Source organism: Podarcis raffonei, chromosome 11 (genome assembly GCF_027172205.1).
Source record: "Podarcis raffonei isolate rPodRaf1 chromosome 11, rPodRaf1.pri, whole genome shotgun sequence".
In the NCBI taxonomy this organism is placed as follows: Eukaryota; Metazoa; Chordata; class Lepidosauria; order Squamata; family Lacertidae; genus Podarcis; species Podarcis raffonei.
This window is the reverse complement of record NC_070612.1, coordinates 22753654-22772945: the sequence shown is the minus strand read 5'-3', so window position 1 is coordinate 22772945 and position 19292 is coordinate 22753654. Positions and strand designations below refer to the sequence as shown.

General features: G+C 41.4%; 1 protein-coding gene across 1 annotated transcript in view; it reads right to left on the bottom strand.

Moving 5' to 3' along the window:
- Positions 1–16972, bottom strand: part of MTREX (Mtr4 exosome RNA helicase) — a 45745-nt gene extending 28773 nt beyond the window's left edge. Inside the window, exons 1-9 of the mRNA XM_053409265.1 lie at positions 16807–16972; positions 15629–15766; positions 14236–14302; positions 6251–6313; positions 5004–5116; positions 3592–3766; positions 1462–1552; positions 1239–1363; positions 712–810 (exon numbers count right to left, since the gene is read on the bottom strand). Coding sequence (XP_053265240.1) covers positions 712–810; positions 1239–1363; positions 1462–1552; positions 3592–3766; positions 5004–5116; positions 6251–6313; positions 14236–14302; positions 15629–15766; positions 16807–16928 — 993 coding nt within the window. The 5' untranslated portion in view covers positions 16929–16972. The remainder of the gene's footprint in view (positions 1–711; positions 811–1238; positions 1364–1461; positions 1553–3591; positions 3767–5003; positions 5117–6250; positions 6314–14235; positions 14303–15628; positions 15767–16806) is intronic.
- Between the last annotated feature and the right edge of the window lie 2320 nt (positions 16973–19292).

Sequence of the window (19292 nt, the reverse complement as noted above, 5' to 3'; positions counted from 1 at the left end):
CTGATGGTTGTCCAAGACCCTAGCTCCAAAATTCATGTGATTATAAATCAATGGGTCACTATTCCAAGTAAATTTGGACTTGTGGTCACCATAGTGAAAAGGTTCGGAACTGTTGCCCCAGAGACCTAGGGCAGTTACAATGAAAATGCATACACTCAAGAGACTGAAACACTTTCTTTAAAAAAACACACCAAAAAAAACCTTAACGAAGAATTTAGCCTAAATAAGAAAATATGATCTAATATTTAAGGAGCCCCACACTGTAGGATTATTTGATACAAAAAACACTAAACTAAACCAAAGACTCTCTCTATATCCTAACAGAGGAAGTCCTTTTCCTAGCACTGATCCCTACCAACCAGGCAGAAGAGGGAGTTAATAGAAAGCCTGGAGGAATCTCAAGATTTTCAAAACACAAAAATATTTTCAGCTTTCTGTTCTTCTATGCTGCATGGCAAATCATTTTGGAAACTAGGAGGGGTATTCAAAAGCAGACTTTGCTATGACACAAGATTTATGTGCCATAGATGCACATATGGCACAACTTTATGCTTATGGCTCAGTATCTGCTGTTCAAGTTAAAAAATATCAAGGGCTTTCACAAACCCTTGGATGTGCCTACTGGCCCTTATTCTTCACCCCACATCTTTCATTTTTGCATTTTACGTTACAAGTACAGGCATCACCAAAATCAATTGAACAATTCCTTACATTTTCATCAACTACAAGATGGAGTCCATCTCCCCCTGCTGGGAAGATATAATGTTGCAGCGGAGTGGGTCGATAATCTGTGTAAATCACATGACAAGGCTGGAAGAGAGAAACCCATTATTTTATTTACATAATTTATAGCGCCTTTATAAGCAGTACACAGTGTATTTGACATGTTCAACTTCTATATTACAACAGCTGAGCTAAGTTACCAATACAGGCTTCTCAACAAGATGAATGGCTCCCTTCCTGTGAAGGCAAGCTCAGTCATAGGATCTGCCCATTACTTGTACCAGGGACAATTCCTGGTTCAGACATTAAGTAAAAGTGAAATAAAAAGCTTCTGAACTCCTCCAAGGGGGCAGGGGGTGATGCATGCAAGCCAGGAGGAGGTTGGGCTCATTCACATAGCCCAAACCACAGTTTAACATCCAAACGAAGTCACTGAATTAACTAGAAACTTCTATGGCATCACTGCCTTCTAATACAGTATGTTTCCAAAAGTTATTTCACATATAGAACTTTACCTGTTTGTGAAGATGGCATATCCATTCAGCAAACTGGCGTGCATTTGGAATAGTGGCAGAAAGGAACACATAGTGAACGTTGTCTGGGAGTAAAATGATGGTTTCCTCCCATACTACACCACGCTCTAGAAACAGAAAACCCACAGGAAACGTTATAAGACACATTATTTCCATCTGATTTCTGCATGCATGAATCCATACATAATTAGCAAAAATGCAATACCTGAATCCCTCATGTAATGAATTTCATCAAATATAACCCAAGCAACTTCACGCATGACCTCAGAACCTCTGTAAAGCATACTTCTCAAAATCTAAAAAGAAAAATAAATTTCAATTAGGAAAGAAGACTGTGACAAGGCCACTGCCATAATTCACCTTCAGCCGACAGAACAAGGCATATAATGCATTATAAACAGGAATAAATACATTGGCCAAAATCTAAGCCCTATTTACAAATAACACTGTGATGCAAGATTTCTTTAAGGCCCAGGATCTAAAGTGAAATTTCATGAATCCTTTACTTATAAAGGATTGCAACTGCTGTGAGTGCTGGAAGGAAGCCTGCTCCCTCCTGCAAGTCCCATTTCCACCTGGTCTAGGAGGCGGGGCCCAGACTCACAGCCACTGGGACATTGCTGAAACAACTCTTGGGTTGGGGCAGCCGGCTAAAAAGGTTTACAATGTTTTAAACGGTTCTAATTTTGGTTCCTATGTTTTGTTTTTGTCAGGTTGGGGTTGGTTAAATGTTTAGTTGGGGCTGACGGTTATTTTAAGTTGGGTATTACTGTAAACTGTTATTATTGTTATCATCATCGACTTTTATTGCACTAGCCATAGGCCACGGCATCATTCAGAAAAATAACAAAAGGAAAAACAGCAATAACCATGAAAATCATCAGGCACCACACATACAATATAAACTACGGTCACAACTACTAAGATTGTTTGTTGCATAAAATAGAATAGCAGAATATTCTCCAGTAAAATGTGCCAAATTAAATATCCGAATCCCCTTTGCAGCTGACCACTATTTTATCTAGTTCTTTCCTCCTGATCTTCTTAGGTGCCAATGCATAAAGTGCTACTTTATAAGTTACAAAGTCATCAGTATCACTCAGCAGCCATTTCACCCTTACTTACCACCCTATTCAAGTGAGTTCCATTCGGAAACAGGGGTTTTATGAATCAGTCTTTTGGCTCTATATATTATAGGCACTGCAATAAATACTGGCACAGGTCCTCCACACAGGGTTGCCCACACAGACAAAGTCTCTCTTCATAATGTATTTAATTTTTATTATTATTGGTTTCTACTGATTTGTTTGTCGCTTTTTTATGTTTTGTTGAATTTTTATATATGTTGTAAGTCACCCAGAGTGGCTGGGGAAACCCAGCCGGATGGGCAGGATATAAATTTTAAAAATTATATTATTAATTATTACAGTGGAACCTTAGTTCTCAAATGGCTTAGTTGATGAACAAATCGGCTCCCGAACACCGAAAACCTGGAAGTAAGTGTTCCGGTTTTTGAAAGTTTTTCAGAAGCCGAATGTCTGATGCGGCTGTCGGCTATTGTTTCCAAGGTCCCTGTGCCAATCGGAAGCTGCACCTTGGTTTTCGAACATTTTGGGAGCCACAGATTACGTTCGAGAACCAAGATTCCATTGTATAATAAAAAAATAGTTGCTATATGGGAACTTAATGTTGGCTATTTGCAGTATAGTAACGCTGCAGAGAGCTTGCTGGGGAGACCATGCATTAAAAAGGGACTCAAAAATAAGGTTTTAATAAGAAAAACAAAAACTCCATTTACATTAAATACATCAACAGACCAGACCCAACCACCAACCCATCCCCCAGGGTAATGGGAGAACTACGTGCTGCTACTTATATACTACACCCAATTGCTGACACAGCTTAATCAATACAACTCAGCAGCACCTGCTATGTTTCACAGCTGTAAAGCTGGGTCTCGTTATCTTGCTCTGGCCCTTGTTCTGGCCCCTTAAAGACATACACATCGGGTGGAACAATGATGAACCTTTACATTTAAAGATACCATTCAACACTTAAGACTATAGACAAGGAAAGGTGCAATGAAAGAAGGAAGTTAAAATGGTTCTGCATAGTATACTGACTTTTCGTAGTTATTTTTGCTATAGACAACTATTTGTTTTATCTTCAATAACACAAATTGGGTACTGCACACAGTAATCCTAAACACACTTACTAAGGAGTAAGCCCCATTGAACACAGTGGGACTGACTTCTTCGTAAACATAAATATGAGCCACCAACACTCCAGCAGAGAAAACCAGTGTCAGGACAGGATAACTCCTAGACAAACTTACCTCCGTTGTCATTACAAGACAAGATGCTGTTGGATTGATGGTGACATCCCCTGTCATCAGACCAACATCTTGAAATTCTTCATACATCTCACGATATTTTTGGTTACTGAGAGCTTTGATGGGACTAGTAAATATCACACGCTGTTTTTCCCTTAAAGCCAAAGCGATGGCATACCTGCAGGGCATATGTGATTGAGCAATCATTAAAAGCAAAGATACTTCAAAACACTTTTCATTGTTATTATATCTATCAATAAATTTGTAAAGGAGACACATTTAGAAACAAGCTACAGGCTGAAATCCAATAAATGCAAATAGTAGTCCAGTCAACGTAAAACAGGAGAATGGATGAGAAAATCTCAAGCATTCCAATTCCACACTCTTTGGTGTTTCTACAACCTGCTAGCAATCTGCCCCAAACACTTAACAGCCTAAGAACTGCAGATCTATAAAAATAAACAAGAGACACAAAGGATCAGATCCAGACTTTATCATCCTGAACAGAAAGCCGTCTTCAGTCCACAGAAAGCTTTTGACCCAGTAGAGGGATCCTGCTGGTACTGGTGGGGAATTCTGTGATTCCCCCTCCCTCTACAACCTCCAATGCCACCCCTCAGCCCTTCAAAACAGTGTGGGAGGTGATACTAAGGTAAAGGTAAGGTACCCCTGCCCGTACGGGCCAGTCGTGTCCGACTCTAGGGTTGTGCGCCCATCTCACTTAAGAGGCCGGGGGCCAGCGCTGTCCGGAGACACTTCCGGGTCACGTGGCCAGCGTGATGAAGCTGCATCTGGTGAGCCAGCGCAGCACACGGAAACGCCGTTTACCTTCCCGCTAGAAAGCGGTACCTATTTATCTACTTGCACTTAAGGGTGCTTTCGAACTGCTAGGTGGGCTGGAGCTTGGACCGAACAATGGGAGCGCATCCCGCTGCGGGGATTCGAACCGCCGACAATGCGATCGGCAAGCCCTAGGCACTGAGGTTTTACCCACATCGCCACCCGCGTCACCTGGGAGGTGATACTAGGGACTGGCAAAAATCACTTTCCCCTCCCTTCTACTGGCAGCCTTCCAAGAAAAAATCTTTTGGAAAACCGAATTAAGCTTTTCCAAGTGATATAGCAAAACTAGTCATGCAAATAAAGAGTCAAGACACGGCCAACACCCAACCTCTCTAGACTCTCTCCTACATCCCAATTCTCCCACACCTGTTCATGTAGAGAAGGAATGCAACTGTCAATACCGTGAGCAACAAAACTGGAGAGGTGATATACACATTTAAAAAGCAGCCCAAGATCACCTGGTTACCTGCAAGTGATTTTTTACTTTCCACCACTGAGTATTTTGGAAAAACATACAATAAGTCCCCCCCACTTTTTGCATTTATTTTTAAATCTATCACAGAATTACTTACTCTGCACACACAGTTTTCCCTGCTGATGTATGAGCAGACACCAGCACCGACTGATTGTTATCCACACACAGAATAGCTTCTCTTTGAAAAGCATCGAGAATGAATGGATATTCCTGGGGGGGGGGGGGGTAGAATCAACACATATACCTTAATTTTTGTCAAGTATCTTCGTGGAATGTAACTTTGTATTAAAATTTTAGAACAATTGATCATAAATCACTCCAATGTTTCTCCTGAATTCATTACAGAGTGGAACCTTCTTCTTCTTCTTCTTCTTCTTCTTCTTCTTCTTATTATTATCATCATAAAAGGCTTTTCATGTATGTACTTCAAACTCCAAAACATAGGAAACTGCACCCCTGATACTAATCCCCACAAGCTGGCACATTTCTGCAAGCTGTCTTGACATTATAAACACTGTACATCTCTTGGGATACTGAAATGCATCTGCTAAACTATGGAAACTGATATCCCCATTTATGATGGAAATTACACTTAAAAGATCATTGTGAAGAGAGCTTTGCCATCTAGCTTGTCTACATGGAATTTATGACTAGCTCAAATTGCAAAATAGAGCACTTTTAATAAACTCATTATCGATGCCTAAAAACCACCATCCTGAGACTTCTGTTGTCTGCTAACCTTCTTCTAAGAATCTACATTAACAGATTTTACTATACTTCATGTTAATGAAGAAACACACAACAAGAATGTGAATAAAAACCTTCACCTAACCTATAAGCAAAGGAAATACCCCAATGCTAGAATGAGATCAAGAGTCCCAGCCAGTATTATTGCTATTCTCATTCCAATGTTAAACTGAGCTTTCCAACCAATTTTAACAAAAAGGCTGGTCAAGTGAAAAGTCATAGGAAGCTGCCTTATACAGAGTAAGATCACTGGTCCATCTAGCGCCATACTGTCTACTCTGACTGGCAGCAACTCTCCAGGGTTTCTTAGCCCTATTTGCAGATGCCAGAGATTGAAACAAGGACCTTTACAAAGAACTCTGGATAATGCTTTTGCCCAAAGTGTCTTGAGCAAACAGAATGATTCATTGCATCATCTTTCTGCAACACTCAAAGAGTATCAAACCAAATATATGTTTAAGGCCATACAAGCAATCCCCACAGGAAATCTGGGGTGCAGTCATGTTATTAAATGTTAACCTGCTTGAACTACTTATATACCTAGCAGTTCCAGCCAGATATCCCTCCTGCATGTGCTGTAACATTCAAAACACAAACCTTTGCAGCTTTTCCAGTTCTTGGCTTCAGAGCTATAAAATCTTCATCTGCAGGAAGAGCAACCTAAGGAAAAAATGTTTTAAATATTTACACTAGTAGATGAAATTTATTAACTTCCTGCACATTTGCAGCTACCTTTCAAACCTATACTCCTCTCCCACCACCAATATTCTAAGACATTTTACAATTAGCAGAAAAAGCAAAGAACTGAATGAAGACACTGCTAACACATTGCTCAGAAAGTATGTTAGATTCTCCCTCAGTAACAAAGCTCCCAATGCCTTTGGGTTGTATCCAACAAAGTTGTTTAGTGCAATGAGAACTCCTCTCCAACTTCTCTCCCCACCCTCCTCCCAAACAGAATGGAGAAGCACAGGAAGAGAAGATGAAGTCCCAGTGCGCAGGTGTAAGTCCTTGTGCTAATGGGACAGCTTTGTTGCATACAACCCTTTGTTTCAGAAACAAACCTGTCTCAAACAATTTCTTCATCAATAAATGCTACCACTAGCAATTGGCTCTATCCAATGCCAGTGCAATACATCTTCTATTTAAAAAATAATAATTACCGTATTTTTTGCTCTATAAGAAGGCTCCTCCGAAGGCTGGCGGTGGGGCGGAGAGACCTTCTCCCCGCGCCAGCCTTCGGATGGCTGTCCTGAAGACTTGCGGTGGGAGGAGGGTTTTCCTTCCCACCGCCAACATTCAGAATGCTGTTCTGAATGTTGGCGGTGGGGAGGAAAAACCCTCCTCCCACCGCAAGCCCCGGGAACAGAGGAGAAGCGCTGCGCGCCTTCCCCTCTGTTCCCGTAGCTGTCCCGAAGGCTTGTGGTAGGGAGAAAAGCCCTTCTCCGCACCGCCAGCCTGGCAAGCGGTCTCCATAGGAACGCATTAATTGATTTTCAATGCATTCCTATGGGAAACCGTGCTTCGCAAGACAAAAAACTCGCAAGAAGAAAAAACTCGCGGAACAAATTAATTTCGTCTTGCGAGGCACCACTGTATATGATTGCAACATTCAGCTTCATTGGATGGCTGTCCATGAGTTCTTGTATTATGAGAGAGGGAGAAAAACTCCTCTATTCACTTTTCCCATGCTGTGCGTAGGACTGAGAGTAGCTCAGTTAGTAGAGTTAGTAGACCTATGGATTACAAATCTGATTAAGATGGAAGTTGGAGCTTTTGGGACATTTGGATTTAAAAAGAGTAAGAAACAAGACTTAGGCTCCACTTTTGAGTATGGAGGTCTGGTTGGAAGAAATATGGACTTTATTGGACTAGAGCTTCTCCGAGATTTGGTGTTTAATACTAAGGACTATCCAGACTTCCGGTTAGCGCCAGCGCTTAATGGCGGATTTCTCCCGGAGCTCCGGGAGAGATCTGCTTCGTGGGTTCGGGTCCTGCAGCCACGGCGGAGCGAGGACCCTCAAAAATCACAGGCGCATAGCCTGTAAACTGGAGACTCGGCGGGCACCTTTGCGCCCCCCCGACGTTGTGAAATAGCCTTTTTAAAGGCTACGGAACAGCGGAGGGTGTGTGGAGCGGTGCTGAGAGTCGCTTTCACCCAGCCTACGAAGCGAAGCCGCGTCGCCATTAGCGGAGAGCGCTGACTTCTTCCGGTGAATTCGGATTAAAAGAACAATTTTCCGTGAGTAGGATTGAACTTTAAAATATAATTGGACGTTAAAATTAAAGAATTTGGGCACCGAGACGGACAAGCACTAAAAAGGAAGTCTGCTTTCCGTTCTGTAGCAAGATCAAAGCGAAAGGCATTCAAGCTGTAACTTTTTGACAGGAGAGTTGTGCGAACTAAGAAATCCACCACCAAGCAAAGAACTCCCTCCCCCGAAGGCAGGAGGGGGGGGGGGAGAAGACTTTAAAGTGCTTTCCTGCCTGCTTAAAAGAAATTGAACTGTTTACCGCTGCTCCTTCACCTGGGGGTCGGACTGCCGGAGAAAAGGAACCGGCTAAGGACTGTCGCTACAAGAAGGTTAAAAAGTAACTGTAATATTGACTTTGGCTACTCTCAACTTGAAACACGTTATTTTGTTGCACAGTAAAGTTATTTGCAGGACACTATTGATCTGGATCTTTTAAAAAGAAAAAAGAATAATTGAAAGGGACTAGGAGGGCTTTTGTTTGTTTTTTGGAAGGAGTGGGACTAACTTGAAGGCAAAGATTTGACTTTACGCCCTCTAGAGGACTTGTGAATAGTTTCAGCAACAAGTGGAGCTTAAAACTTGAGAATTTTTTTTCTGACAGCTTAAGAGTGTGGGAATGACCTTGAGTGAAAGACTTTGTTATGGCAGATGGTAAAGAGAAAGAGGACTCACAAGAAACAACCTTGAGATCTGGTAGACAATACAAAGTCGATCTTTCTATGCAAAGAAGGGCCTCTGTATCAGGAGCCTCTGGAACTGCAGCTGTCTCAAAGGCAAAAGTGAAAATAATGTCTTCAGAAGAAGCATTTGCTAAGGCATTGGGGAAAATAAATGACTCTTTGGAGGAACTAAAAAAGCAAGGCGCTGAAACAAATAAGAAAATTGAAGAAATCTCTGGGAAAATTGATTTAAACACAAAAAGTATAACTGACCTTGGGAACAAAGTGAACTCTAATGCAGAAGCAATTGGGAAACTACTTGAAGATTCATCTACAACACGAAAGATAGCTGAGGAAGCTAAAGAAATTGCAACTGCTGCCGAGGAAAAGTTTCCACCGGTGTACAGGAAATTAGATGAGTATGAGCTGGCACTCTCTATGCAGGATATGCAACGCAAGGAGAGGAACCTAAGGATCAGACTTGAGCCGGAAAAGGAAGGAGACAACTTGGTGGACTACTTGACAAAAGAATTTTCTGACTTTTGGAAGCAGGAGCTGGATAAGGAAGAATTTAAGATTGAGAGTGCATTTAGACTGGGAACAAGGCAGAGGAAGAACAGACCCAGAGACTGCTTAATAACTTTAAGATCAAAGGAGGAGAGAGACAAAATACTGAACCTGCATTATCAAACAACCCTTCAAATTGAAGATTTTCACATTGAGATTTTTAAAGATATTCCCAAAAGTATTTTGGATGCAAGAGGTTCTTACAAGGACTTGGTGACACTGCTGAAAAGGAACTACATACCATTCAGGTGGGAGTTTCCCCAAGGCTTGTCTTTTAAATACAAGGGGAAGAAAAGAAGAATAAAGACAGTGAGTGATAAAGACAAGTTCTTAGGAGAACACGAAGAAGACCTACAGAAAGAGACGTTTCCAGGACAAGGGCACCCTTCAAGCAAGGGACCACTAGATACGGATACGGAACTACCGACAAAAGAGGAACAACAACTGGGAGCTGTAGGAGGAAAGAGTAAATAACCCCATCATGGCTCTGCAACTTCTAACCTGGAATTGTAACGGTTTAAATATTCCCAGAAAAAGAAAAAATATATTTCATGCTTTAAAGAAAGACCAATTGGACTTGATTTGTTTACAAGAGACTCATGTGACAAGAGCACATAGAAAATTATTAATAAACAAAAGATTGGGACAAGAATTTATATCTTCAGACAGAGTAAAAAAGAGAGGAGTGGTGATTTATGCAAAGGAAAATTTGCAACCGAAACAAATTTTTAAAGATGATCAAGGAAGATATTTGGCAATTGAAATTCAATCTCAAGGAGAAAAGTTTTTGATAGTGGGAATCTATGCACCAAATGAAGGGAAAGCTGAATTCTTTAAGAAGTTGCATGAGACTTTGATGGACTATATGGATTACAATTTAATTATGATGGGTGACATGAATGGAGTAGTTTCAACAAATATGGACAAAGCACAAAGACAGGTAGTTACAAAAGACGGAAGACTACCAAAAACTTTTTTTGAAATGGCTGACAATATGGACTTGATTGACATTTGGAGAACAAAACACCCATTAGAAAGAGAGGGAACCTTCTTTTCTGAAGCCAAAATGACATGGACACGGATTGACCAAATTTGGGTGACTAGCAGTATGGCGTCGAACATAAAGAAAGTGGAAATCTGCCCAAAAACCTTCTCCGACCATAACGCAGTAAAGATGGTGATGAAGCAAACAACAACTGGCTCCTTCAGATGGAGAATGAATGACACCTTATTTAGAGACGAGGAGATTTGTAAGAAGGCCCAAAAAACTTTGAAAGATTATTTTGAAATCAACTTAAGGACTAAAGTAGAAAAAAGAATAGTATGGGACGCAAGTAAAGCCGTGATGAGAGGGTTTTTGATACAACAAAATACATTAAAGAAAAGAAAGCAAAATGAGAGGAAAGAGAAAATCTTGGAAAAGATAAAAGAAGGGGAAAGGAAACTAAGATTGAAGCCAAAATCGCAAGAGAGTTTAAGAGAAATTAAATTATATCAAACACAATACATGGAACTGATGAATCAAGAAATAGAATGGAAAATTAAACAAATGAGACAAAAGACTTTTGAATCTGCAGATAAATGTGGCAAGTTATTGGCTTGGCAAATAAAGAAGAGACAAAAACTCAACACGGTAACAAACATAGAAGTGGAGGGAAAGAACATATGTAACCCAGCGGAAATTAGGAACTGTTTTCAGAGCTACTTTAGACAACTGTACACACAAGGGCCGCAGAAAGAAATGGACATACAACAATTCCTCGAGAAAAATGGGCTGAAAAAGATTTCGCAGGAAAGTAAGACAATTTTGAACCAGGAGATATCAGCACAAGAAATAGAAGATGCCATTCAAAGCATGACGTTGGGCAAATCTCCTGGACCGGATGGACTGACTTCCAAATACTACAAAGTTTTGAAGGAAGGGTTGATACAACCTTTGAAGGAAGTCTGCAACGAGATCATGGAGGGGAGGAAGGCACCCGATACATGGAGGGAGGCCTACATCACACTTATACCAAAGACAGAGACTGAAAAGACCCAACTTAAGAACTACCGACCCATCTCGTTACTAAATGTGGATTACAAAATCTTTGCTGATATTTTAGCAAAGAGATTGAAAAGAGTTTTGATGGAGGAGATTCATGGGGACCAAGCGGGCTTTCTCCCGAAAAGGCATTTGTCGGACAACGTAAGGAATATAATTGACATTTTGGAGAAGTTGGAAGTGAATATAAACACTAAGGCTGTTTTGATATTTGTGGACGCCGAGAAAGCCTTTGACAATATATCTTGGAGTTTTATGTTGAAGAACCTCCGAGGGATGGGGGTAGGCCAAGGGTTTGAAAACGGTATAGGTGCAATATACTCTGAACAGAAAGCAAAATTAATTGTAAATAATGTGGTCACAGAAGAGTTCAAGATTGAAAAAGGGACACGTCAGGGGTGTCCTATCTCCCCACTACTTTTTATATCGGTCCTGGAGGTTTTGCTTAATATGATTAGGAGGGACCAGCTGGTTAAAGGGATCCAGGTCGGAGCTAAACAATATAAATTGAGAGCATTTGCAGATGACCTGGTACTTACATTACAAGAGCCAGAAGCTAGCACGAAAAGAGTTTTGGAAATAATTCAAGAGTTTGGTCAAATGGCAGGATTTAAATTGAATAAGTTAAAGACTAAGGTATTGGAAAAAAATTTAACACAGGTTGAAAAAGAAAGGTTTCAGAATGAGACGGGGTTGACTGTGGTTAAAAAAGTGAAATACTTGGGTATAAATATGACAGCTAAGAATGTGAACCTATTTAAAGACAATTATGAAAAAACTTGGACAGAAGTGAAAAAAGATTTGGAGATTTGGTCAAACTTGAAGCTTTCCTTGTTAGGTCGAATTGCAGTTATAAAAATGAATGTATTGCCAAGAATGTTGTTCTTGTTCCAAGCATTACAAATAATGGATAAAATGGACTGTTTCAAGAAGTGGCAAAAAGATATATCTAAATTTGTCTGGCAGGGCAAGAAGCCCAGAATTAAATTTAAGATATTAACGGATTCAAAGGAAAGAGGGGGGTTTGCCCTGCCAGACTTTAAACTGTACTATGAAGCGGCAGCTTTCTGCTGGCTAAAAGATTGGCTGCTTCTTGAAAACACAGACATTTTGGATTTGGAAGGTTTTAACAATATTTTTGGGTGGCATGCATATTTGTGGTATGACAAGGTTAAAGCACATAAAAGTTTTAAAAACCATATTGTCAGAAAAGCACTATTAAATGTCTGGGTCAGATATAAAGATTTGCTGGAAAACAAAACCCCAAGGTGGCTGTCGCCAATGGAAGCTAAGGCAGTTAAAAAGTTAAATATGGAGTCGAAGTGGCCAAGATATTGGGAAATTCTGGAAAAGGAAGGGGACAAACTGAGATTGCAGAGTTTTGAGAAATTAAAAGGGAAGGTGAGAGATTGGTTGCACTATCACCAAATAAATGAAGTGTTTAAATTGGACAGTAAAATTGGCTTCCAGGTGGAAAAATCAAAATTGGAGACTGAACTGTTAGAATCCAGTACTAAGAATTTGTCAAAAATGTACAATTTGCTGCTGAAATGGAATACACAAGATGAAACGGTTAAATCAACTATGATTAAATGGGCTCAGGACATTGGTCATAATATTTTGTTTGCTGATTGGGAAAAGTTGTGGACCACCGGGATGAAATTCACGGCATGTAATGCCTTAAGAGAAAATATTATGAAAATGATTTATAGGTGGTACATAACCCCAGTCAAGCTTGCAAAGATTTACCATTTGCCTGATAATAAATGTTGGAAATGTAAAGAAAAGGAAGGCACATTTTTTCACCTTTGGTGGACGTGCCCGAAGATTAAGGCATTCTGGGAAATGATCTATAATGAACTTAAAAAGGTATTTAAATATACCTTTCCTAAGAAACCAGAGGCCTTTCTCTTGGGTATTGTCGGCCAAGGGGTGTTAAAGACGGATATAACTTTCTTTATGTATGCTACAACAGCAGCTAGAATACTCATTGCAAAGTACTGGAAGACACAGGATCTACCCACACTGGAAGAATGGCAGATGAAGGTGATGGACTACATGGGCCTGGCAGAAATGACGAGCAGAATCCGAAACCAGGGAAGAGAAGCAGCGGAAGAAGAATGGAAAAAGTTCAAGGACTATCTAAAGAAATATTACAAAATTAATGAAAGTTAGAATGATGTTGGACTGGAAAGTAAATGGTTACTATTAGCAATGGTTAAGACAAGGAGAATAAGGAAGATTAGCTTAAATTTAAAGTAAAATAAGGGAAGATTTGCTGAGTAATTGATTAGAATTTGGAATACAGAAAAGGGAGGCATGAGGAAGTCGGGGAAGAAAGGTATAAGAAATTAAGATATGAAATGGTACTTGTTTTTTGTTTTTGTTTTTGTTTGTTTATGTATTTGTTGTTTTTATGTTATGTTTGTGGTTATAAAAACTGTTTAATAAAAAATATTTTTTTTAAAAAAAAGAGAACTCCTCTCCAACTTCTCTCCCCACCCTCCTCCCAAACAGAATGGAGAAGCACAGGAAGAGAAGATGAAGTCCCAGTGCGCAGGTGTAAGTCCTTGTGCTAATGGGACAGCTTTGTTGCATACAACCCTTTGTTTCAGAAACAAACCTGTCTCAAACAATTTCTTCATCAATAAATGCTACCACTAGCAATTGGCTCTATCCAATGCCAGTGCAATACCTCTTCTATTTAAAAAATAATAATTACCGTATTTTTTGCTCTATAAGACTCACTTTTTCCCTCCTAAAAAGTAAGGGGAAATGTGTGTGCGTCTTATGGAACGAACGCAGGCTGCACAGCTGTCCCAGAAGCCAGAACAGCAAAAGGGCGATCCCTCTTGCTGTTCTGGCTTCTGAGATTCAGAATATTTTTTTTCTTGTTTTCCTCCTCCACTAGATGCGTCTTGTGGTCTGGTGCATCTTATAGAGCGAAAAATACGGTAACTAAGCAGAGTTTTTAAAGTATCTACTATAAGAGCCAGGAAATTCAAACAAGTAGTAGCATATGCAACAAAATATAACAACCACCGACATTAAACTCACCTCATGTGTACAACCTTCAACAGTTTCAACTGCTTGTACCTTTATTTTTGGCATCAGGTCTGCCAAACTGAAAGGAAAAGGGCAAATTAATACTAGCAATCATTAACGAAATATCCCATACATTTATGAAGGTTGTTGGTTTAAGTAATTATCATGATATCCTGACTAGGGACTATGAAAAAACAATGCTTGTCAATCCCTTAGCTAGTACAATCATTATTACATATTTCCCACAAAATGCCAATTCTGGAGCCAGCTTAAAAAACTGCAAGACAATTTGCTACTCATCTTGTCACCTGGGGCAAGTAATGAATGCCCTAGGCTCAAAGCACCATAAAAAACTGCTACACGCCTGCATGTTCTCTGCTCTTCCCACCCCCCACTATCATCATACTAGTATCCCAGTTATCTGCCCTAGCCTTTTAAAGATGGGTAAACATTTGTTAATTATTCCAATGTACACCCTGACCCTCAAGCATTTTATCAGAGAGGCTAATCACATAACGTTAAGAACATTTAAACTTAAAACAGTAAATCTTTAAAAGCAGCAGGAAGATCAAAATGTTCAGAATAAAGCAAACTAATCATCCTGGTCTTCAAGGAAACAACAGTACAGAGTCTTACTCACATTCCTCTCATCTTTAAAGGACTGGGGTAACAGTCTAAGATATTTCGGGGAAGAGGAAATCCAAGAAGCGAAGTGGGCAGATGCCCATGCAATAATTATTCATGGGGCTAACCTTAGGAGACTGGAAATTTAGTTGTGGTAAAGACTGCACCATAAGTAGCTTGTCTGCTTTAGATCAGCCAGGACAGGATAACTCCCTTCAAATATTTATTAATGCAATTTATTCATAATTAGGAGGCTACATCATATATTCATTCACTTTGCTCAAATTTATCAGAAAACAATTATATTTATTTGGCATTTAAGGGTGGGGTGGGGTAAATGACACATTTGAGCATCAGCAACAAATACTAATTCATGAGTACCTAGCCAAAATATTAAACAAAGACAAAAGAAGCCTCAACCAGAGAACTTATGCCATCACAAGTTTGCAAGGAAAGTGATTATATAAATGCAAGAGATAAAATCTCAATTTGTTAGTCAACAAAACACAACAGAAAAAGTATATCCCAGTACTCAACAGAATCAGTTTCAACTCCAAAGTCCTAAAATTCCAAGCTGTGTCTTTCCTTTAGGTTAAGCAAGAGGACAAGTATTCATGGCACAAAGTTTTCAAACATGCTTTCCTTCATATGATTATTTATGGCAGAATAATGTTATATAAGCCAATGTTTACAAAACACTTATGAAAGCTCAATTATGGTGCTTGTTGTAATCTTTGCTGGCCAGTTATCATGCAACCATTCAAGCCTCTAACATGCTTACCTGAGATCTTCTGTGGCGGTATCTTCCAACTTTGGCTTCTTTTCAAAAACTGGAATGTCTGTGCTATCGATCTCTGCATCTCGTTTAGTTTTTGTTGGAAATTTAGAGGATGCTGCAGATTTGCCTTCTGATTGTTTCCTGAAATACAAATCAACAAAAAGGGTCATTGTTAGTAAACTCTCAAAATCTAAACAAAGCTCAACAGATTTCCAACAGGATATGAAATGCAACATTCCTATTTCTTTAAATGATGCTTCATGCTGAGATTCAGATATGAATTTCTCTCTGTAATAACCACTGACTTTCACAAATGGTAAAAATCATGTGGAAGGAAGGAAGCTGCCAGGTGAGGCCATGACCTGGTGGAGTTTACATGCACTACTCTCGGAACAAGCAGCAAAAACCCAGCATCTCCAAAGTTGGTTGGCTGTGGGCCGATCACTTATCTGACACTACTAGAGGCAACAGGGCCAGTTGTTGTTTTTTAATATTTTTATTCGTTTTTCTATGTATACCTCCTCTAACAATATTTCTCTAACAATTTTCCATATTCCCCCCCCCTCCCCTGGACTTGACCAGCTGTTATCATCTCTATCAGAAGGAAATGTCTCATCTGTTATCCCATGGTGAGGGGACCTTTCAAATATGTGCAGAATTCATTCCAAATGTGATGTTATTTGCTGCAGGCAACACAGTCTGAAATACTGTGGGGACAGGGAAGCTAACCCTGCAGCTGTCAAGCTTCAAGTGAAGCTTCAGAGATGGTTATTGTGGGGGAAAGGGAAGCTCCCCTGGCGCCATCATAATATCTTTAGGTGCCAGGCAAAAGCTTCTCTCTATAACCAGGCCTGTGGCCTTTTAGAAATTTGTGGGATATTTTTAATGTATTTCTTCCCCCGCCCCCCAGCAGTAATGTATCGATGTGGGGTTTGTTTGTAAGTCGCTTTGGGGGGATGTGCGGTGCTCCCAAAACTTTATCCAGTTTGCAAAGAAAGTTAGCGATCCCCTATCACGGAGAAACGTTTAACAGGAACAGGGAACTACAGCCTCCTCCTCCAACTGTCTCTCAGGGCACTTCGAGGGCGTCCAACAACCCACGAAACTGCAGCCGTCTCCATAGGGACGGTCGAACTTCGCCCTTCCGCCTCTCCCTCTCAAGCTCTCCCCTGGGTCCTCACCCGGCCTTGCCTATGGCAGCGGCAGTCGCCTCAGCTGCCCCCTTCGCCTTCTTCGAGCCGGAAGCGGCGGCAGGGTCTTCTTCGAACACGCTGAACAGCTCGTCCCCAAAGGCGTCCGCCATCTTTCCCACTCCCCGGCAAACACACGCGAGAGGCACTCCCGCCACGCACAGCGCGCAGGACGATAGGGTTGCGCGCCCTAGAGCGGCCTTTTAGGCTGAACTTCCGGCGGATGTTGAAATGGCCCCTCTGATCCTCAGAGATAAAAAAATAAGACACGCAGGGCCACTTGAAGGGAGCTGAGTTATTCTGTGACACCAAAAGCAACAGAAAGGGGTTTTTTTACGCCTTTTAATTTATACCTAAAGGGTATAAATAATAAAAGTATTATTATTATTTTATTTGGCTACATTTGCACACATTCTTATCTCTAGCTGAACTGTCACCTTCTGCCCTTCTTGCCTGGGGTTGCCTAAAGTATACCTTTAAAGTACATTTTAAACACAACCCATGAAAGAATTATGGGCACTGCAGCTGAGAGGCAGGGAACTGTATTAAGTGAAGGGTTGCAGCTCTATGAGGAGCAAACAACAGTACGCAGATACTTTTGAGCGAAAGAACGGGCTTCGAATATATTGTATGGTGTTGTTGCTCAGCCTTATTCATTTTCCTTGCACGTCTCTGTTAACACCACAACCACTGTCAGCGCTGCCCAAGGTCCCAGCTCACACAAGACCAACGCTGCTTCTTTCTCTAGTATAAAAGTCTTTATTGAAGTTCAGTTTCACTTCCACACGCGCAGCGTGCAACGCTACGTCTGTACCTTAGACCGTCGAAGCTCCATCTGAATCTCCTCCCCCCTGACACCAGTTTAAGATTCTAGCCTTACTCCACCTCTTCCTCTGTTCCTTCCTTCTCTGGGTCCGCCTGCTAGTCGGAGTCTCAGCCCTCCTAGACTCCTCTGACGCTGAGTCCCCTGACTCTTCCCCCTCCCTCCTTCGGGCTTTTGGACCTGGCTCCCAATCCGGGTCTTCTGCTGCCCTGCGCTCCTGCACATTTGAACTTGGCGCGCGCGCGCAGCCTTCCACTTTCCTTCTGACCGTTACACTTCTGTCACTGCTCCCTCTTTCGGGGAGGCTAGCTGGACCTGGCCTTCCCTCCGTTTCCCCACTTTCCGATGGGGGCGTGGTTATCCCTGACTCATCTTCTCTCCCCGCTGGAGGAGAGGCTGGTCCTGACTCATGTGACTCTTCCCCCCCACTGTGCTCTGGTGGGGGAACTGGTCCTGATCCTCCGCTGCTCCCTTGGGAGTCCCCGCTGGCCCCTTGTTTCTGGAGCGTCCCCCCCCTGGGACCCCCCTTGCCCTTACCATAGGCACCCCCTTCTGGGAATCTTCTGATTCGCTGGAGAAGCTCATGGAATCTCTCGGGTCACTGTCATATTCCCCTACGCTCCCCTCAGATTCCTCTTCTCCGCTCTCTATTTGCTCTCTCCCCTGTGCTTCTGCTCCTGAGCCTCTGACAACCACCTTTAAATCTAGTGGGGATAGGATCACAACTACTTTAGAATGTCTCCGTTTATTTCTACGAGCAGCTCTCCCTTTCCGCCTTGTGGGACATTTAAAAATATTACAGTATTTCCATAGCTGTCAACCTTCCCTTTTTTTGCGGGAAATTCCCTTATTCCAGCACCGTTTCCCACTGCTTCCCGCTGCTATCCCGGATTGTTAGATATCCCGTAGACTGTCCCCGGGACAGGTGAGGCTGCTGATACCTTATTTTCAAGGCCGCTGATCCCTTATTTTCAAATCTGAAAGCTGACAGCTATGAATATTTCTTCTTTTTATGTCAAAGTTAATGTTATGTACTGAGTTGAATAGGATCCAAACTGCAGCAGTCTGATTGGTCCTAGAACAATAGGATCCAAAAGGCAGCAGTCTGATTGGTCCTAGAACAATAGGATTCAGAATGCAGCAGTCTGATTGGTCCTAGAACAATGCAGCAGTATGATTGGTTGGCAGGAACTACCCAATCATGCTCCAGATAGAAGTGAATCCACAACCTGATTGGCTTACAGTAGAATTCCGGAATTAGCCAATCATGTGCAGCCCATTGTGTAAATAATGTATATAAAGCAGATACTTTGATGGGACTTTCATTCATCCCTCCTCACCACTATGAGCTTAATAAAGAGCATGAAATCACTTTGCGACTCTGAGTATATTTCAGTTAACATCCACCTTTCTTCCCCAAAGGGATCCTAGTGCGGCTCCCAATAAGAACCACGTTACAAGAACTGCGACACGTTGCACAAAACAGTTAAAAACCAGCTGAGAACCAGAGAAACACTTTTCAACGACTCTTCACTTTTTATATCTCTGCGAGCGTAGAGGCAGAAAAGCGTTGGTGTTTTGTTTTTTTAAGCGGAAGAGGAGCTGGGAGGTGGGGAAGAGAGCAACCGGAAGTTCTCTTAGAAAACGGCAGGAA